Consider the following 22,718-nt stretch of genomic DNA (forward strand, 5'->3'; position numbering starts at 1 on the left):
TCACATTATAATCATAATGTGTATGTACTTTTTCCAAGAGACCCATATTCCTATCCTTTTGTTATATTTGCTGTCGCACTATTTATGTGCAAATGACCAGTGCTCCAAGTTCCATTTTATCGCAAAGTAAACTACTGGTACCTAAACAGTTCTGTATATCAGAAAACCAAAGCTGAACTGCCGCACAGTACCAAGCGGCAGCCTTAGTGCAGTGTCAAGTAGTCAGATTTTATTGGTCATGCAGAGGTGCACAGGATAGCTCTTTATTACTTGCTGAATAAATAAGCTGTGTGAAAACTGAGTATTTATGTAGCTTCAACCACATGCTATTGGCCATTGCTCCTGCCCTCATCGAATGTGGAAGATTATCACGGCATTTCCTATTCTCTTTTTCCTTATTACATTGGGATTACTGCATGCGTAAGTAGGAAACGGATCACATAGGCAATCAAAAGCCAACAATGTGTAAACTTGGAACATTGATTGTACAGTTTGATGACCCAGAATAAGTAGAAATACACCATAAATGATTGACCATTAACTTTTACTTGACACAGGGCTAGAGCATACAGTAAGCATACTGTATGCTCATACGGTGTCACATCACTTTAAATTTTAGTGTAGCTTTGCAGTGTATGCTTCTATTGTTGCATTCTCTCAGAGGAATGGTAATGTTTCGCGTGTATAGCAACTAGACTGTCTATATACAGTAGTAAAAATGTGTGAACTGTATTTTTTAATGATTTGATAGAATGTGTAGCACAATAAAGCAATACAATCAATGCACAGTGATGTGACTTTCTCTGCACATGTTGCAGGTTCAAAAAAAGTATGGTGGAAGCTGTTGCCAAGGTTCCGACCAGAAAAGACAGCCAGTATAAAAGGGTCCACGCCACTGATCTCTACTACAGGGGATGAACAGCACATCGAGCGCCCTCGACTAAAGCCGGCCTTGTCCCGGAAGTTGGTGCTTCACAACTTTGCGGCACCACTTTGTTGCACGGGTGTGTGGCATTTCTTCCCCTAACATGCCTACCTGATGTGCCATAAACTACACAAGCAGTGTTTCGAGGTGTCCAGAATTTTTCCATTGTAGTGTCTACAGTGTCGCTAACATAAGTGGCGTGCAATGGAAACACTGGTAAATCAGAAAAAACGATGTAAGAGAACACTATCGTATACGGGTTCAGATTGTCATAAAAGCGCGTGCCAGACATGTAGAGACCTCCTAGAATGTGAAAAACCGCGAAGAAAAGTTTTTCGGCAGCAATATTGCCTGATCGCACGCACTAGTTAGTCCACCATATGCCCTGCTTCCAGGACAAGCGACTGCATGACATCGCATTTCCACTGGCTACACCTGCATCCGGTGCGGTGTGCTGCATCCAGCGAAACATGTTAGAAATCAGTGGTGCACAGTGTTTTCTGTCCCCTTTCTCGACGCCTACTGAACACATGTTAAACTGTTTCCAAAGCAGAAAAAGAGAGGGAAAGGGCTCTGAACACATTGCATTTTAAAGTGGCTGGTACTGGGTAACGCAAGTACTGTGGCATAATAGATTTGCACCAGGCAACCTGGGCGCCCAAAAAGGCTGCTGTTTACTTGCAAATGGCCAACGTATTGCGAGCATGTTGAAGTTCTTTTTTTATTCTCATCGCTCATTTAGCTAGTGGAGACAGCTTTCACAACTGAAGAAGCCTTGGAAGCATGAAACATTTCACAAAACCAGCTTCAATATATCGTGTCTGCATCACAATTTCATGGCTGCATGAGTGAACCCTCTGGTTAACATGTAAGAGAGTTCATGATGTTTGCCGTGCATTATCCACTTTATTTACAGGTCAACCCTATCTTGAGATTTAAGCTGATGTTGCATTTAGAGAAATTATGGCCGAGAGCCAGCTTTTGAGAATACAGATTGAGCTTGACAGAATAAACGCCAGAACAAGTCGTTGAGGATTTCAGATCAAGTCTTCAAAGGCCAGTTCATTTAGTGGTGTTAATATTCTGCTCGAAGTTGTTGATTGTTACGTTCATATGGTGCCCAAGCATTGCGGTAACAACTTCACTTGGAGTACATAGCAAGGGTGTATTCAATGTAAGCTGCTGGCTTTTTTTCTGTGTTTTCAAAAACTGGTTTCTTGTTCAATTTAAATTTTCAAATTTTGCATTGTTTATTAGGTGTTGTGTCCTGTTTCCTTTTCCTGCAGCTTCTTAGTTAAACATCTGAATAGTGAACACAACTTGACCTTTTGCTTGATTGTCTAGATTGCATGCCCTCGATGCAAAACAATTTCACTTCAAAACTGCTTGTACCATACTAAAAGAATAACTTGAAGCAGCCATAGCCACCAATAACACGCAAGAGATGATTATGAAAATTTTAATATTGTTTTTTGATCTACAGGGTGGCTTAACTATCATGCACCAAGATTTAGAAATATGTAAATGCGATGTAACTAGACAAAATAAAGGTAATGTTTGCCATCGCTTGAAGATACTCTGATTATTTTGTGCATTCTGCCTAATTACATAATTCTTAATTAGTTATTAAATATCTCAAATAATTAAATGAAATGTGTCAATCAAAAGTTGTAGAGCAATATGAAAGCCTCCTGATACACTTTTTTGTTACTGTTATTGTGTGCTACATAAAAGTGTTTTTCCAAGGAATAAGCCTGCGAATACACATAAAGTGTCTTGAGTGGCCAGTCATGTGTCAGTTTTGTGGTGCAAAGCCACGAATACAACTTAAATGGGTTCTTTTAAGAAAAAGACTTAGCTCAGCACATTATCTTTCTTTGTGCAGCCTGTGGAGACAAGGTTTCTTAGACATGGCCATGGCCCTCAAGGAAGATGCCGAGGCCACAGGCAGTTCCTCCAGTGACCGTGAAAAGGTCCCCTGGGGCACAAGTCTGATTTGGCACCCCCACCTTTCTCCTGCAGCTTTTCTGTCTACTTAGCTAACCAGGTGGGTCAATGATGGCAAAGGGAAAAAAGAATCAACAGCATCAAACACAGAACTTGCTCAAGCTCAATGCATTTTTGGTGTGAACTTTTTCCCTTATCATTTATCAAAAAACGGGTAATGGTCTTCGTACGGACACCTCTTTCCCACAGAGAATTAGCAGTAAAAAAGCAGCTTATGGAGGCTTGAATATTAGATAGGATGATGTGGCATAGATAGGATAATGATTATGAATGTTCCTAATGAAGGTAGTGGTAGTAGAGTGAATAATCAGAGTTTATATATACATTAAAAGACATTTCGTTCCAATGCCAGAATTTTAAATCATCCCAAATAATTCTTGTGTTTGATAGTCTATGCACATTGAGTGACAGTGCTTCTTGATGCTTTCTTCTTGCTGACATCATTCTTATGCTGCATAATTCACCTGTTATAAGTTCCCTATTTCTCCCGTTCAAGCAACTTTACATTCATCATAAGAAACCTCGTAGATGAGTTCCAGAAACTTGCTGATGAGATTAGGGGGCGGCGTCTACTCCAGGATTAGATATGCATTCAAGAGCCTCATATCTTGCAAATATTAGAAATACTCCTGCTAAGCAAGTTCTTGGTGTCTTACAAGGTTATCTTACAAGGTTATCTTACAAGGTGTCTTACAAGGTGTCTTACAAGGTTACAAGGCTTGGTGTCTTACAAGGTTGGTGTCTTAAAAGGTTATTTGCAAATACGAATTTGCCTAAATTTAGAAAACAGTCAATCTAAAACATGTCAAGCGATATCGCTGACGATACACACACATTCCAACTGAACTAAATACAAATAAATATAGCACCAAATGCAGAATCATTGGCATGATGCCATTCTTTCAGTGGAATAAAATCTGTCCTGTGTTGTAAATCTGGAATCCTTTATAATCCAGACTACTAAATACTTATGAGGGTTGTCACGTAAAATATGCATGTATTTATTCCTCGTTTTTTTACTTTAAGACCCGATAATGCTTAAACAGCAGTGAAAGAACTGAGATCACAGTACCTAATACTTTATATTGCTCCAGAAATCCGTTTCTCTGCCGATCGCAGCATTCGACTCTAACAAGAAGGCACATAACACTTAGGTTGGTGCTATTCACTTTGATTGTTTGGGAACGAAACCCATAATGTATATGTTATGGCCCTACGTGTCATTACGTTTGAACAACAAAAAGTTAGTGGGTTTGCATTTTGCAAAACTGCATGGAGGTTTTTACTGTGTGCCATTAAAATTGGGAACCTTCCCAGCTCATACTAAATGCATTCTCCAACGCTTTAGGTTATACAGGTGCACTGCTTTACACAGAACACACTCTTTTCCCTCGTCACGGCCCACACTCTTAGGCAGAGTTACACCCTTTGAAGTGCCCCTTCTTCCGCACAACGATAATTGTCATCTGCCTTTATGCATTTCCTTTCTTTAACGCTGCGAGCCCTGTGCTTTTCAGTAACGAACGGCATGCGCGTTATCAGCATGATAGCATTCCCGACAGCAAAGTAGCGGGCGTGGCGTTTTCAAGAAAGGAAACGCATCAAGGCAGATAACGATTATTGTTGTGTGGCAGAAGGGACACTCCAAAGGGTGTAACTTTGCCTAAGAGTGCAGGTGGTGATTCAGATTCTTCAAAGGTGTTTCATTGTATGGGATGGCACATCGCGCTTCACTTATTTGCAGAATATTGCATTCCAGTTGTGTCATATGAGATAAATCCATTAGAGAGCTTTAGCTTGCCCTAAATTTATTACAGCTGTGTACTGGTAAACTGGCCGCAGCTTGCAGTGCTTGTGGAAAAACAATTGTAACTGTCATATTATATGTAACTGCTAGTGCACAGGCATCGGCAACAGCAGTGGTTAGGGTACACTTGTTTCTTGTATTCTAGGGTATGCATCCTCCACCAGAAAGTAGTTTTTTTCGTCTTCCTCTTCTACCATATTGGAATGTGAAATGGGGTGCAATTCGTAGGGTATACTCTTGCACAAACTTCATGAGCATTTATTCTTGTCTGTGCCATAGATCATTGTTGCTACCACTGTAAAAGCAGGGTGCCTGTTTACAGCACCCGTAGGGAACAATCTGTGAATCTTTAACGTACAGTAAGGATAATGAATAATAGAATAATTTTTAGTAATTTTCAACAAATTTAGCACTCTTTGCTTTGCACTACGGTGTTTTTCAACCTCTAATGTTGGCACAAGGTTTGACTGCAGGATGTCATTTTGTGTGAAAAAGTGCACTTGTGCGCATAACACCTCATCGTAAAGATTCTGCTGCACAGAATGTCATTAGCTTTCGTATGCATTGGTCACTGTCTCACAAACCGGTTGCTCCTTTGTTAGTTGGAATGTAGCATTTATGTAAAGCACATTTGATGTTCTAACAAAAAGCATTGTGCCCTCTTATCCCCTAATTCTCCTCACTTGATGCCTAGTCTTGTAATAGCATGGTTGACACCATGAGAGTCTCTGTGGTGAATAATTGTGTCTGGTGGGGTAGGGGGTGTACGTTAACTTAAGCAACTTTTCCAGACGACTTGAATCAGTATTGTGGAATGCTGGTTTTTTTTTTTTCAATCACTGTTACCAAGTTTCACTTTGGTTGTGGCAACAAGTATAATGTAGTTCGCTAGCATTCCTGCCAACACATATAATGTGCAGGCATCTGTGTTGAAAAAAAGACCAGCTAATGGTTTGCCAAGAGCTAAGGTCCATTTAGACCATTAAATTTTGAACTTACACCGGTGGAAATAACTGGTGAATGAAAGCACACCCAGAACTGGCCATAATATTTTCTTCTATATAACACTGCTGAAACTTTGAACTGCATTTGAACTGGCTTGTTTAAAAAATGACCCATTTCCTTGTTCAAGTAAGACAAAGGTTCCACAGGAAGACAGAAACTTGAAGCTGTCAACAGCAGCATGAATATAAACAGCGCTCGACGTTTTGCAATCTTGCACCTGGTTATATTATCCATCCCATTTTTTTCCACAGGCTGTTCTTTACTGTTTTATGGTAATACCCAGTTTAATTTTAATGTCCCTATTTTTTAATATTTGGTTAATATATCTTTTCTTCATCGGCTTTCAACCAAATATATATTCATAATGCGCCTTCATTTACCACTTGCAGTGATCTTAACCAGATGCATCTTGATACAAAATTTATTTTCCTTAATTCTTCGTTTTCCTTTTCCAAAAGTGCAAACTGTTTATCTTGATACCTATTTTGTCTTCTGGGAAGATTAGGTCTACTGGATTAATGACTGCTTACATGGGTACATCGTTTTCTGTTTTGGTCACCCCTACTCTTGGCAAGTACTGACAGCATCGCTCATACCCGCTCCATCACAATCAACACTGCTAAGCACACCCTTCCTTCCTTTATTTTAACACTTTGGCTTCTCTTGACCTATTATATGCACCAGTTACTTCTCCCCCAATGAGGCTAGGGGCCAGTAGATATGCAAAATCCAAAACAACAGAGCCAAGGAAAACATTTGCTACCCTAATGACAAGCACCTATGTCGAAATGTTGGCTACAGCAACATCCCTTGTTCCAACAATGTTGATCTACTTACATGTTTTTCTAACACCGAAGTTACTGCTTTGTCGTGTTCTATGATTATACTTTTTTGCCGCTTTCTTTAGGATGGATCTTCACGAATACTATTTGTTTCTCCTAACAGCAGCAAGTTTATCCTTGCAAGCGTTTGGAGTCAAGAACAACTTTCACCAGGAAGAAGTGCGAGACGAGTGATTGAAGAAAATAAAGTTGCTTCTGTGATCTAAGAACTTGAGGACTGAAATGTTGCACCTTTTTGTATATATGCTATGCAGTGCATTCATATCACAAAGTGCAAAGTGTTTTATCTCTGCAGCCATGTCAGTGTGTTGGCAAGACAATTTTCTCAATGGTGACCTGCTGCTTTGACTATGAGCTGCGTTCATGACATTTGCATTAAAGGAGATGTACTATCGTGGACAAAAGTACCCTGGAAGTGCGAGTGATGACCAAATTGCATTTCTGCTCAAGACCGCTGAAAACAGTGGGTCACGAATGCACATTCTGAACGCAGATGGTGGCACGGCTGATCCCAGCAAATAGCACTCCAATAAAATTCGGTCGACTCTCGCACGTCCCGGGCAATTTTGTCCCCGATGGCACGTTCTTCGAATAATGGATATGCTCTGCAAGATGAAATACGGGAAGCACCTGTACTTTAACGGATATAGTACAGATTTAGCATACGGAGTCTTTCGTTTTCTGAATACGGCAAGCACCTGTATTTTAACGGTTATAGTAGAGACTCAGCATACAGTGTGTTCCGTTTTCTTAATACGAGAAGCACCGTACTTTAACGGTCATAGTACAGATTCAGAATACAGAGTCTTCCGTTTTCTAGATACAGAAGCACTCGTATCTTGTATTACGGTCTCTCTTTTATAGTTGTACGTTCTACGGAAATGACCGTTCTTAATTTACGTTCCGTTTCTGAATACGAGAAGCACCGTACTTTAACGGTCATAGTACAGATTCAGAATACAGAGTCTTCCGTTTTCTAGATACAGAAGCACTCGTATATTCTATTACGGTCTCTCTTTTACAGTTGTCCGTTCTACGGAAATGACCGTTCTTAATTTACGGAAGAGTGTTCGGTCACAAATTACCAGCAAATTTTCTGTAAAGTAAGGAAAATGTTTTTTACAGTGTACAGTACACTTACATGAGTGTAGCAATAACATCCACATATTTCAGTGAAGGTATTTCATTCTCTAAATATTCTTCGCTAAAGAGTGCATGAGGTGTGACATGCTAAGCCTTTTCTATATGGCCGCAGGACATAGCGTGGTTTCTTTCTCATGATAGCTCAGCAGCTAACTTATTTTTGCACCTTGCTATGTCAGTTTGTAGTTCTGTTCTATTTGCGACGATGTTGGTAATGCCATTGGTTCACTCTGGTCGCGGAAGCTTCTGGGAAATTCAAGAACTTCTCTGGGAAAGCTGATCGTAAAATATAATCTCTACTATACGCCCCCTCTAAACAGTCCACAGCTCATTTATTTGTTGTAGCCTCAAGGCATGCAGGCATTATACAGGGGAGGGGTCAGTATTTCAACATAAATACAGTTATTTGCACATACACAATTGAAATTTAAAAAATGAGAACGAATGTAATTTCTAATACCAGCGGAAATTCAAACACTGTCATGCAAGGCTTGTAGAATAATTACGCAAAGAAATACTATTGCAGCCGATTAACACAGTAAAATATGAAGTTTCCTACCGACATGGAGAACGTTTACTAAAAAAATGATGCAATGCGTTAAACTGCTCTGGCAAGAGTTTCATGAAAATCGTCACAGCTGCTAATGCGAACTAGTAAGGCGGGAAGATGGTCCCAATCAAGGCTGGTTTTGGGCAGGAAAGAGTGCGAGCATGTTATAGTGTTTTGGTGAGGGATATGGACTTTGTGGTGGTGATCAAGTCGAGATGAAACAAAATTAGGGGGCTTAATCAGTCGGGTCCTAAGAAAATGGTTATGATGATAGGTCTTATGAAACAAGACAAGTCGAGATAGTTTCCGTCTATTTGCAAGCGGGGGAAGAATAAGTATCAATTTCATGTTAGTTACGCTGGAAGTACAATGGTAGTTACGTGCTGAACATTTCTGCATTGCCTCTAAGTTATTGGTAAGAGTTGCAAGGCCAGGGTCCCAGATTGATGAGGCATATTCGAGATTAAATCGGACATAAGTGATATATGACTGTCGCTTGTGTGATGAAGGTGCGAGAGAGGTTTCTTTTCAGGTAACCAAGCATGCGATTGGCCTTTGATGTTACCTGCTTGATGTGGTACTTCCATGAAATGTCATTAGTAATATGTACACCGAGGTATTTATGTGTAGTTACGGATTCAGGCGCCGTGCTGTAAAGAAGGTAGTTGGGGCAAGGCATGTTATTTTGCGATACTCTCATGATTTATATTTAAGAATGTTAAGTTTCATTTTCTACATTTCGCACCAAGCAGAAATATTATTTAGGTCAGTTTGAAGGAATACTGCGTCAGTATAATTAGAAATGATGCAGGGGATAACGCAATCATCAGCTTAAAAATAGACCGAAGAAGCGATCCTAGCAGGTAAATCATTATTGTAAATCAAAAATAGTAATGGGCCTAAAACTGAGACCTGTGGCACTCCGGAGGAAACTGGTGCCTCTAGAGAATCGGTTCCATTCACCGTGATGAATTGAGTGCGGTTAGAAAGAAAGTCGCGCATCCAGTGCTGTACTAAAGGGTCAACGTTTAGGCTGGCTAGCTTTGCATAAAAAGCTAATCGTTTACATTATCAAAAGTGTTCGCAAAATCGAAGTACATGCAGTCAGTGATGAGGCCGGCGGCAAGGAATGCGTGAAGGTCATTAGTAAATGTAAGTAGCTGTCTTTCGCACAAAAAATGTTTACGAAGACCATGTTTCGATGGAAGAAAGAAGCTTTTTGACTCCAAGAAGTTAACTAAGTGAGTAAAGATGACGTGTACTAATATTTTGCACGCAACAGATGCTAGCGACATCACACGATAATTACTTGCGTTGTCTGCGTCACCAGACTTGTAGAAAGGCATGACCTTGGCTACTTTCCAATCCTTGGGTTCGCATCCATCGCTAAGCGATTTGGTGAAAATGTAACTCAGAATGATAGACCTGTACTCGTTCGCGTTTTGCAAGAATTTAGCGTTTGATGCCATCCCGGCCACATGAAGATGATCGTTTTAGTCTTTTCGTAAAGCACGAATGCCGGCTGGTCAAGCATTATGGGACCCATTGGTGTAAGATGTGCTCTCGGATATGCAGCAAGAGTCAAGATTGGGTCCCAGAACAAGTTTGTAAAGGCTTCATTAAAGACTGAGGCGCAAAGATGCTTCAGAACTGGTTCACCATTGCTATTGAGAGATGCGTCGTTGTTGTTCCTGTTTTTCATTATATTCCAAAAGCATTTAGGGTTATTTTGAGTAAGGACGGAAGCGTTGAATGACAGAAGGTTTATTTCGCTGTTTTTAGTGCCTCTGAATATGCCGTAAAAGCGGCTTTGTAAACAGGCCATCTCTTCGAGTTCTGCGATTTTTTCGCACAACGAAACAGCCTGGTTTTTTTGTTCGATAACCGCTTGAGATATCTGTTGTACCAGGGAGCATTAGTGTTGTCATAAACAGCTCTTCAATGAAGAAATTTGCTAGTTACATAAACTACGTTTCTTCTAAAGGAATTCCAAAGTTCTTCGACAGACATAGTATGTTGAAATGAAGTTATCAAAGAAGGAGGAATAGTTCAATGTTAATAGCATCGTAATTGCCACCGTTGTTGTCCCTTATTTGTTTGAGCCGTTTTTGTGCACGTGTAGATGCAACAGACAATGTAAAATGGAGCACGTCATGTCCGGAGCAGATGTAAGGACGAGATCGAGTATGGATGGAGTAGTGGATGTTACACGCGTCGGTAGGTTAACATTCTGTGATAGGTGAAAATCGGAGCATGTGTTAAGAAATGTAACTGCGTCCACGCATGTTGGTTCCGAAAAGGCACACAACTGGGCCCATCTGATCGTGGACAAATTTAAGTCGCCTAGAATAAAAAGTGGTACACCACGAAAGCACACAACAATCTGATTCAAACAATCACGAACATCTGCGCAAAAAGTGTGACCCGAGGTAGGGGAACGGTAACTAGCACCCAAGATCAGGTTTTTTAAATTAACGGCAATGTAACACCGCACTATTTCTAGATTGATACTAATATGGATAGGATAAAATTCAATCATTTCAATAATGGCAATTAGAAAGCCTTCACCCATTTTATCAGTGCGGTCACAACGATACACATTAAAATTTCTGTTACACTGAAATAATTCCCAATAATATATGCGGCTAAAAAGCCAGGTTTCCTTTAGTACGACAACATCAGCATTATAGACAACAATTAGCGCATTTAAGTTACCTTTCTTGGGGTAGAAACTGCATATATTAGTGTATAGTACGGACGCACCAACTGTCGAGCCACCTCCCCTCATCCTGTCCGAGCCACTGCCAGAGTGCACCTTACCCGACTGAGTTGATCTTAAGAAAGAGCTTTCAGCCCTGGGTGCGTTAGGACTAGACCTCTGTTCTTGAACCTTGTCTTCGGCAGAGTTACAGATGTAACATTTATTACCAATGAGAAGTTTGCTGTGGCGCAGTTTACCAGTGAAACTTGAAACACAGCTAGACGTACTAAAGCAACAGTTACAAAATGCAGAACAAAACCACGTACTTATATCATTTAGACGTCCTTGTAATTAGTTTGCCCAGCTTTTTGTTTTCTCTTCACATTCCATCAATATACCATATGACTGCACATCTATACCACACTCACTCCAGCACTAAGGACCTGGCGATGAGCGTGAGGTAGTAGGCGATGCCGGAAGCCATAATCCACAAGACTTCGCGCCACGTGACACACCACAGCGCGAACAGCAGGCGTCCTTTGGATGCAAGGAGTACCCTGCACCGCATGGAAAACCAACATTAGCGTTAAGGCAATTTCTTGTACTAAGTGAATAGAAGAGTCCGTTTCCGAGTTCGAAATCGCCTTTGGCAATAAAATGATGGACATGCTCCCTTTTTTCTGGCAGGTGGAGAGTATTGACACGTGAACTCGTCTATTGTTTATAGGTGAGCGCTTTTACCGTCAACGAAGTGTCATCGCTGAGCGCAGGACGCGTCTAAATGTATCGGAAGTTTCTAGAATGTTATCGATGCTTATATTCGCTGTCTGTTGTCGCCGAACCTTGTGTAATCTGATTGCATGCATGCGCGACACGAATGGCGTAAAACTTTGTGCAAGGCTCGTGGGTCCCAGCGATTACTCTAGAACATTCGACGGCTGATCTATAAAAGCCGACGCACTTGACCCGCTGATCAGATTTTCGACGACTGCCGACCGTGTTCGCCGCTACCGTTGTGCAATAAGTGTAGCCTCTTTTTGTGGGCACAGGTTCGCCCAATAAAAGTTAGTTTTGTATTTCACAGTATTGCTACTGTGTTCTTAAACGTCACCACCATGTGACAGTATATTGCCTTTCGAATCAGGTCGCCCGGCCTTGTGATTTAAAAATGCCCTACGGTGAATCGTGCTATACGGCGTTGCAGCAGAAATGCTATTACGCGTTTTCCTTTTCAATTGACGCGGAGATAGGAGGCTTCCGTAATTGGAGCACCGAGGACTGTGGTGTACGGCTGCCGAGCAATTAAGTGCTCGCGGATTTGGTTTCCGCTCGGGGTGGCCGCATTTCGATTGGGGAGGAATGCCCAAAGCGATCGTGTCTTTAGGCATAGGAATGCGTTAAAAAAACACGCAAGTGATCAAAATTTATCTGCAACCTTGCAGAATGGCGTTCCTCGTAGCCCGTCAGTTGTTTCGTAACGTTAAACGCCATTATTTGATTTTGACTATAGAATGAGCGCGTAGCATGGACGAAGCAGCGTGACAACTAAACGACTGCAGGTGTGGCGGCACGTGGGATAGCTGTATTCAATAAAAGGGCTCAGAAAGTGGAACTTCATCACCGGCACGAAGAGCGTAGATGAAGTTTAGTGCGGCGCAAGGCCCCTTCAGAAACCAGGCATTTCTCCTGCCCATGGTCAAGCTAACGCACCTTGCACTTCCCAATTTTCTATTCTCGTGGTTCGGCCATGGGACTGCCCCACAAGACAATATTTCCTTCACCTGGCACCCACTATGCTATATACTTTTGATGCCTACTGATTATTTGCGTTGAAGATGAGTTCTGCCGAAAGTGGAGCCAGGTTGCAGTCCGAGGCTACAAGGGATACGGTTTCCTCTAACCGGGAAGAAAGCGAGCAGAGCGACCACTACGGAGAAGCATTGGTCCTGTGTTTGATCCCCAAGCCAGGAGGAAGTTTTTATCAACTGCGACGCTTTCTCTCTGAGACACATGTGTCGGTCTATTTATAGCTTGTACAATCGTGTGGATGACAATTTTCTGTTCCACGATTATTTGTTTTATCCAATGCATGACGCGCTCAGCTGTAATTTATCATCTTAACTTTAGTCCTGGAATGGTAGAACCACAGCAGCACGCTCACGACGCAAGGTTCGGTCACTTGCCCTGCGTCTGCTACGCTAGTTTACATAGATTAGTCTCTGAACATGCTGCCCTAGACATCATCATTAGTCTAGTTACGTCAATTAGGGAATGCGGTGTTCTCCTGGAGACCTCAAGATATCCTGCATCTTGCGTGAGCCGACTCCAAGGGAAGCCTGAAATATTATTATGTTTATCAAACCATGTTATCATATTCTGTCCGCGACTGTATTTTCCTTCCCCCTGTACCCACTATATTACTACAAAGGGTACCTGAAAAAGACTAGGAAGACAAAACCAAGAAAAGCCTTGAAAAAGACAAGTCCACCTGTTCAAATGTCAGCTCTCGCTTTTACCTTGTTGTCGTATTGGTCCTCATCCTCGATTTCCATCTCCAGCCTTCCCCGTATTTTCCCTCCAAAGCGTACCTGTTACGCGTGGTACATGACCTGCCTAAGTCCATTACTTGGTACTAATTTTAACTAAAATATTACCGGCCCGCATTTGCTGTGTAATCAATACTGTCGTCTTGCTGTCTCTCAGGCTTAGAGCTAAGAATTTTCGGCCCATCACTTGTTACGCTGTCTTTTAGCTTCTCAAGTGTCTTGCTGCCCTTAAGTCCCGGTGACACAGGTCGTTTCTGACGAAATGCGTTGCACGCTTCTTTTTTTTCTTTTTGCAAGGTTATCGGTAAAGTGTGCTTCGTGGTTTGGAAGGGTCTGTCATAAGCGCTAGAACACATCTTCATCTCTCTGCCAATGCCCTTGTCACGATCGGGGTCTCCTGTGGCTTCTTTCGGGAAAAATGTAAACATTTCCGCAGCCTCAACACACTGCACGAAAATCACGAACGAACTCTTCATCTCTTCCCAGGCTATTGAATAGTGCCTTGCTGACTGCCATATGAATTCTCAAACCAACTCATAATTGGTTTTGTACGTTCTCAATTATTCGTTCTCACTTCCCTGCAGCCTTGATGAACCCTGCGCGTCTAGTATGCTCAACTGATTTTGAAGCTTATATGCAACGTGTCATCTACTTCATAGGAAACGCATTGGCTGCAACGACGGAACATGGGCAGTATCCTGGTTACCACAGAGTGGTGGCCACGAACAGTTTGATGCTTGCCGCAACATCACTTAATTTATTTTTTGGATCTTTAGCCCCGATCAACAGACCAGAAATTGCATATTGATTTTAGAAAAGCGTCCACTCACCCGTTTTTCGCCTTAGCGTACAGTGTGGCCACGGTTCTTGCGCACTGGCTGTGCAGGTTTGGCTTTACGAAGCGGCGAATCTTAGTCGTGGATTTACCGATGATGTTCTTGAGACTCCTGTAAAAGATCCTTCCTTTGTACACGTAGGTGAGTGCAAAACCCAAGGCACTGCACATCCACAGGGAAACGAAGTTGAATTGCCTTTACTTTCAAAGAGAAAGCGGACAGTTTGACCGACGGAAAGCGGATAGCTTGGCCTGGGAGAAAAGTCTCCTAGCCTGGTACTTTGCTAAGTGGTAAGGGTAAGAGGAACAAAAAAAGGGGTATCAGGAGGGACCAAGAGGATGGACCCGCCGCGGTTGCTCAGTGGCTATGGTGTTCGGCTGCTGAGCATGAGGTCGCGGGATCGAATCCCGGCCACGGTGGTCACACTCCAATGGGGGCGAAATGCGAAAGCACCAGTTTACTTAGACTTAGGTTCACGTTAAAGAACGCCAGGTGGTCAAAATTTCCGGAATCCTCCACTACGGCGTGCCTCATAATCAGAAAGTGGTTTTGGCACGTTAAACCCCATAATTTTTTTAATGAGGATAGCAGGTGAATATCTACACGATCATGTCCGGAGAGCGCATTCACAACCATGAATCTGAGCCTGTGTTCCTCAAAAATTCGGGGATAACCTTGATGGTTAGCTTCGTATTCTCTGATCAAAAGCTCAGTAAGACTTCTTCCTTCACTGGCCAGTCGGTAATTGGTCCTATCGAAGAGGCCAAGGCATATTCATTCTTGTATCGCTGACAGAAAGGCTGAGCATATTACAAATTGAGAACAGCAATGAAGGTGAACATCGTAACGAGCGCAGTGCACGAGTGCTTTCTTTTTTGGGGAGGGGGGAGTTGCCTTATGTCACAGTACATAAGAGAAGCATATTGTCATCATCATCATCATCATCATTTATTTACCCTTAAAGGCCCTTGGATTAGGGCATTACATAAGGGGGGGGGGGGGGAGCAGTCGTTACATATGCAATGGTCGGTAACAACAAAAAGCAATACAGAGTGCAGGATACATGTTCAACATTAACATCATTTAGTAGCATCAACAACTTGGATACAAACAACTTGGAAACAAAACAAAAAAGCAACTTGGAAAGAACAACTTGGAAACAAAACAAAACACGCATACACATTCAAAAACACGGCAAAATAACTCAGCTCTTGAAATGTGTTGTTAATAAGTGCCTGAATTTATTAGGTTCTATTTCAGTAACTATGGAATCGGGTAAGTCATTCCACAATGTAATGGAGCTAGGTAAAAAAGATTTATTAAATGAGTTTGTGGAGCCATGTATGCGCTGCAAACTTAAGGAGTTGAAAAGACGGCGTGAGGTGCGAAGCGGCGGGTGTAATACAGAATTTTTTAGCTGTGGGAAGGTATAGTATAATTTGTGAAATAGGCAAAGTTGTGAAATTTTACGCCGAAGTGCCAGGGGTTGAAGATCAAGGGATGCCTTGATAAGAGTTATACTGTGTCGTCTGTCATACTGCGATGTGATAAAACGGGCCGCGCGATTTTGGATGGCTTCAAGCTGATCGATTAGATAGTTCTGATGGGGATTCCAGATCGCCGAGGCATATTCGAGTTTCGAACGGATGAATGTTACGTAGCCGAGTTGACGGACAGAACGGGGTGAAAAAGCGAGGGATCGTCTGATAAACCCAAGTAACTTAGAAGCATCTGTACAAAGTTTTGAAATGTGTTCAGACCATGTTAGTTTGTTGTTCACGATGATTCCGAGATACCTGTATGATTCTGTTTCAGAGAGTGGTGTAGAATTTAATGAATACGGATAGCTGAGGTTATTTCGCTTTCTTGATACATGCATGAAGCTACATTTGGAAATATTCAGTTGCATAAGCCATGTCGCACACCAGGTTTCTATGAGATTTAGGTCGCGTTGAAGCAGAGCCTGATCATCGGGAGTAGATATGCGGCGGTAAAGGACACAATCGTCTGCGAAGAGGCGGATACAAGATGATATGGCATTAGGGAGATCATTTATAAATATCAGAAAAAGGAGTGGTCCCAGCACTGATCCCTGGGGGACACCAGAGATGACTGTAGTATTTTGCGATCTGTGGTTCCCTATTACTGTATATTGTGAGCGTTCGCGGAGAAAGCAGTCAATCCATGACAAAATTAAAGCATACTACGCATACTACTTAAAGCATAATGTCAAGCAATGTCAGTTTCCCTGAAACAGGGAGCTCCTGTGTCACAGCTAAAGGTGTGAAGCACTTACGTGCCGTGATTACTATGTTAGCAGCTTCACAGTAGTGTGGTTGGTTAGGAATCAAGATAAATGATACAATCGTCTACGAAGCCAAAAGCTCTTAAAAGAAAACTATGCAAAATAGGGCTCTAGGGTGCTTTGTCAAGATTGGCCCAAAACAGGTCACTGAGAACCAGGGCAGTCGCAGAGCTTGTGGACATGTAATCGCTTCATAAGTTTCTTTTAAGCAAACAGGCCAGGGAGTTGAAGAACGCTTTTGTTAGCGCGTTAACTATTTCAACAGATTAGGTATGAGGAACGCCGGAAGACAGCACGGGCAGTATAGATTGCTCGATGAATACAAAACTTGCCATAACTAACATAGAGATCAGAACTCATTACCCTGTCCCAATATGTACTTCGGAGCAGAATACGTTAAGCATTGCTAAGTCGTGCAAACAATAATGCTTGGCAATTTGTGCAAGATGTTGCACGCATGCACACAGACTCTGAGAATGGTGGCTTATGTAAACGTGTTTCGCAGGTCACAGCATCTCAGTACCGTGACGAACGACGTTCTGTTTTTCTCAAGTACCTTGTTTTTCAGGAATATCAATTATGTGAGCCCATTCCTTTCGCAGTAAATTAAATCAGTGAGGGATGAATTTGAATGACTTTCTTTTCTATTGGTGGTGCTTTAAGGGCTATGCAATTTTTCATGACGAAAAACGCTTTTTACTAAGCGCGATGGTGCTTGTAGAGAGAGCTCTTACTTAGGGGTTACGAGAAGGGGTCTCGAGTCTATACTGCTCATCTTCGAGCGTAATATCGTCAACATGAATTTTGATCAAATATATTCAAGGCATTTTGAGGAGTTGATGCACACGGTAAAGACGTTAATAGTCATTGGACTGCGTAAGACTCTGAATTAAAACAGGACATTCATGCCCAAAATATCCACGGAGATCGCCGACTGCGCGGAAACTTTTTACGGCAAGTGTCATTCAGCGAAGCTTGTCCCTTTGCAGTAAGCAAGCGACTGCACTTTGCTTAGTCTCACCGATGTATAGGAGCACACGCGAACAGTCCCAGCGGCGACCAGGACTCCTCTTCACCGGCACGTTCGAACTAAAAAGAAAAAAAAGAAGCAATGAAAGGAAATTCCGCTGCTACCTGAAGAAATAACGCGCCGCGCTCTCTTACTATCAGTTGTACCAAATAATACGCGACTTTCCAAAAGTATCTACGATGTCGATTATGGTGCATTCGACTGGCTACTTTCGAGCGCTCGCGTGGTGTGCTTTACATTCGGTTGGTTGAAATCGAGCGCTCTGATTACCTATGTTTCGTTCATTTAGAGCGCCGTGCTCCGGCTGAGATCACTCGGAGGCGCTCCCACCTTCGACCGACACATGCCCAGATCCAACAGAAACTCGATACCCTGGCTGCTCGGCTAGGGAGGCTTTCCCTGGCTCGAGTGTCGCTGCAAACCGAGCGAGAGCACGATAGGGACCAATGGAATCGGTTTCATGTTCGTTTACAGACTATGCAATTAAATTTATTCAAAATTTATGCTTGTTCAAAAAGTGACAGAGTACAGGAGACAAAAAAAAACACAGAAAAACTCGCAGTTTCGCCCGAAAGGCGAAGCATTGATTGCGAGAGCACATTAAACAGCCGTAATAACTAAGAACAGTAGTTTCTCCGTCAGTATAAACTCGTAAACACTCGCTCACTAACAAAATTAACAAGCGTGATGTCAGCACGCACAGGCAAACATGCACACATCACACGTGATGAGCGCGGACACCCACAGTCAAAACGTTAGAATGAGGAAGCGTGGCCGCAGCAGCGAACGAAGTGACCTTCGTGCTGTCCATCGCTTCAACGCAAACTGAGCAGCGAGAAAACGGCACACGTAAAGCTACGAGCCCACCTAAGCCCACCTAAGCTGGCCTTCCTGAGCTGTTCTCCGAAAGCAGATCGCATTCCCGATAAATCCCGCGCGACCGCGCATGGCCTCGCCATGTGAGGCTGCTGCAAAAGTACGACGCCCCCCCCCCCCTCCCTTCCCTAGCGCCCCTACTGCCGGTTTCTTGCGCGCGACGGGTGACCTCGCGCTTCGTTCCCGCTTTCCTCCCTCGCGAGATTGAGCCGCGACGCCACTCACCCTCACACGCTTTTATCCGCACATACAATACGCGCATAGCGACGGTGTTATCAGGCTTGAGCTTTATACGGAACATCGCGGTGAGAGCGACGGAAAAAGTCCACCTGGAGCGTCCATATAATTGCTGTGGCAACAATAAGTGGAAGAACCGTTACTTTCACCCACTTACGTTGTCGTTCAGGCAGGTCAATCGAATAGTGACATTACAGTGCTGGTTATGAGCATATAGGACGGAGATTAGGTCCACTACAACAATGTGTGAGTCAGCCAGCCTAATAACTGAAAACCGATCGCAGCGATAGCACAACCGAAAAAAACTTTTTTATTATTCTTCCACTACCTTCTAATCTCGCAGCTCGCAGCACGAGACCCACGCACCCGAGAGCGCCATATGTAGAAGGCAGCCGAAGATGATGACGATGGCTGCTAGGGTGACACCCCCCCCCCCCTTTTAAGAGAATAGCACCTATACAGCAGTGCCCAATAAGCAACCTTTGATGTCGGGCGATACATCTGCCGTTTTAGCGGTTGTAAAGTCATTGAAGGCGGACAATAATTGCGATGTCCCTAGGTAGGCTGCTTTGACCCTGTCTATCGCCCTCCGAAATGACTCCAACAACTAAACCATGGTCCTCAGGCCTCAGCAGCTGCGGAGCACCTGACCAATGCAGTGGTCAAACCTGTAGCGCAGCAGAGGGTGCTAAGAATCTCTGGGTCCGGTCAGGCCGCCAATGGAAACTTACCCTGTCAACCTTTAATCACCAAACTCTGTTGAGTGAGGCTAGCTTAGCAGAACTCTTTGAGGAACTCTCCCACAATGTTTGGGATATCATTGGCCTTAGCGAGATTAGAAGAACTGGTGACGCATATACAGTGCTAAATAACGGCCATGTACTCTGCTATACAGGCCTCCCAGATGAGACGGAATACGGGGCAGGATTCCTTATCCGTAGGGAAACAGCGGGCAACATTTACGAATTCTACAGCATTATAGAGAGGGTAGCAGTAGTCGTAAAGGAACCTAATAAGAGGTATAGATTAAATATATTTCAAGCCTACGCTCCAACAGCCATCCAGTCGCGGTGATAGTGAAGTAGATCACTTTTATGAAGATGTTGAATTAGCGATGAGAAAAGTGCAAACTCGGTATAGTGTAGTAATGGATGACTTCAATGCAAAAGTGGGGAAAAAGTAGTTGGGAGAACAAGCAATTGCCAACTACGGCGTTGATTTTGGAAGCACTAGAGGCGAGGTGCTGGTAGAGTTCGCAGAAAGGAATAAGCTGAGAATAATAAAGACCTTTTTCAAGAAGCGTAGCAACAGAAAGTGGACCTGGAAAAGCCCTAATGGTGAAACAAGGATTGAAACTGATTTCATGATCCCAACATAGTGCAGGATGTAGAAGTGAGAGGTAGGGTAAAGTGCAGTGATCATAGGCTAGTGAGGGCTAGGATTCACCTCAATTTGACGAGAGAAAGAGTAAACTTGGTCAAGAACGAACAGGTCAACTTAGAGGGAGTAAGGGTAAAAGCAGACAAATTTAGGCTGGTACAAGCAAACAAATAAGCAGCCTTAGAGCAGAGAGATGATGATGATGATGATGACATAGAGGTAATGGATGAAACCGTAGCTAGGCTGGCTTCAGAGGCAGCAATTGAAGCGGGAGGTAAGGCACCAAAGCAAATAGCAAGCAAGCTCTACCAAGTGACAAAGCACCTCATAAAGAAACGACAAAGAATGAAAGTGTCCAACTCAAGAGATAACATAGACTATGCGAAACTGTCAAAACTAACCAACAAGGCAAAAACAAGTGAATTCGAAACTGTAACGTGAGAAGGACTGAAGAAGCTGTCAAAAATGGACGCAGCCTCAAATCAGTGAGGAGGAAACTCGGCATAGGACAAACAAAGATGTATCCACTAAAAGATAAGCAGGATAATATCATCAGCAATATCTAAGGTACAGTAAAAGCTGCGGAAGAATTCCATACTGACCTGTACAGCAGCCAGAGTAGCCATATAGGAGTAGCCACTCGTCCTATAACTAGCGATTAAGTCAGAAGGGTCTTGCGAGACATGAAATGGGGGAATTCGGCAGGAGAAGGGGAAATATCAGAAGATTTAATGAAAGATGGAGGAGCCAGATTGCTTGGAAAACTAGCGGCTCTCTATGCGACGTTTCTATCGACTGCAAGGGTCCCATAAAACTGGAAGAAAACTGGAATTCAAGCATCAAACTAATATACAAAAAGGGAGACGTTAAAGAATTGAAAAGTTATAAGCCCAATAGCTTACTCCCAGTATTATATAAGATATTCACCAAATAAATTTTCAGTAGAATAATGGCAATACTGGAATTTAGTCAACCAAGGGAACAGGCTGGCTTCAAGAAGGGATACTCTAAGATGGATCAACCTGATGCCATTAATCAGGTAATTGAGAAATCCGCAGAGTACAATAAACCTCTCTATATGGCTTTCATAGATTACGAAAATGCATATGATTCAGTAGAAATAACAGCAACCATAAAGGCATTACGTAATCAAGGAGCCCAGACCGCTTACATAAGTACCTTGGAAAATATCTACATAGGTTTCACAGCCACCCTAAGTCTACACAAGAAAAGTACGAAGATACCTATAAAGAAAGGGGTCACGGAATGAGGCACAATCTCCAATGCTATTGGCGTGCTTGGAAAAAGTATTCAAGCTAATAAACTGGGAAGCTTAGGAGTAACGATCGACGGCGAATATCTCAGCAACCTCTGATTTGCCGATGACATTGTTCTATTCAGCCACACTGCAGACGAGTTGCAGCAAATGATAGAGGACTTTAACAGAGAGAGCGTAAGAGTGGGGCTGAAGATTGCTATGCAGAAGACAAAGATAATGATTAATAGCCGGGCCAGAGAACAAGAATTCAGGATCGCCAGTCACCCTCTAGAGTCGGTGAAGGAGTACATTTACTGAGGTCAATTAGTCACAGGAAACTGTGATCATGATAAGGAAATTCATAGAAGAATAAAAATGCGTTGTATCGCATGCGGCAGACATTGTCAGCTCTTGACTGGAAGCTTGCCATTATCATTGAAAAGGAAGGCGAACAATCAGTGCCTTTTACCGGTGCTGACATATGGGGCAGAGACTTGGAGACTGACAAAGACGCTTAGAGAACAAGTAAGGACCGCGCAAAGAGCGATGGAACGAAGAATGGTAGGCGTAGCGTTAAGAGACAGAAAGAGGGCGCTTTGGCTCAGAGAGGAAACGGTATAGCCGTTTCCTAATTGACATTACGAGAAAAAAATGGAGCTTGGCAGGTCATATAATGCGCAGGCTAGACAACCGTTGGACCATTAGGGTAACAGAATGGATACGAAGAGAAGGGAAACGCAGTCGAGCACGGCAGATGACTATGTGGAGCGATGAAATTAGGAAATTCGCGGGTGCTCGTTGGAATCCGTTGGCGCATGACAGGGCTAAGTGGAGATCGCAGGAAGCGGATTCCGTCCTGCAGTAGACATAACATAGGCTGATGATGATCACGATGATGAGGATGATGATGACTGCCTCTACTTCTTCACGTCCGCTGAGGTCCATGTCAGATACAAGCACTGCTTAGGATGAAACATTAATTCTGCTCTTTTACGCACCATAAACTTCGACGTGCTTACGCAGGACCCCACATAGTGGATTACTTCTCGCCCTCTAATATGTACCGCGTCCACATAGGAATGGCGCCGCCGCGATCAAACACGCGACGCCGGAGTGGCACGCCGCCCGCAGCAGACTTTTGCAGCGAAGCTGTACAGTGAAAGCTCGTTAATTCGAACTTCAATAATTCGAATTTATGGATAATTCGAACTGTACGATCTGGTCCGGCCAAGCTCCACAGAAGTTTATGTATAAAAAAGTCCGTTAATTC

The 22,718-nt window shown here is 43.0% G+C and overlaps 1 protein-coding gene and 1 long non-coding RNA gene across 2 annotated transcripts in view; one reads left to right on the forward strand and one right to left on the reverse strand.

Moving 5' to 3' along the window:
- The window catches only part of LOC139047104 (ATP-binding cassette sub-family C member 2-like), a 628,131-nt gene that overhangs the window by 248,318 nt on the left and 357,095 nt on the right, over positions 1-22,718 (reverse strand). The window contains exons 6-8 of the mRNA XM_070521066.1: positions 17,689-17,756; positions 14,357-14,473; positions 11,409-11,537 (exon numbers count right to left, since the gene is read on the reverse strand). Of these exons, the coding sequence (XP_070377167.1) occupies positions 11,409-11,537; positions 14,357-14,473; positions 17,689-17,756 (314 nt within the window). The remainder of the gene's footprint in view (positions 1-11,408; positions 11,538-14,356; positions 14,474-17,688; positions 17,757-22,718) is intronic.
- On the forward strand, positions 823-7,067 carry LOC139047136 (uncharacterized). The gene is made up of 3 exons (XR_011507063.1): positions 823-1,004; positions 2,811-2,972; positions 6,690-7,067. It is a non-coding gene; the product is annotated as an uncharacterized lncRNA (long non-coding RNA).

This window comes from Dermacentor albipictus, chromosome 6 (genome assembly GCF_038994185.2).
Source record: "Dermacentor albipictus isolate Rhodes 1998 colony chromosome 6, USDA_Dalb.pri_finalv2, whole genome shotgun sequence".
NCBI lineage: Eukaryota > Metazoa > Arthropoda > Arachnida > Ixodida > Ixodidae > Dermacentor > Dermacentor albipictus.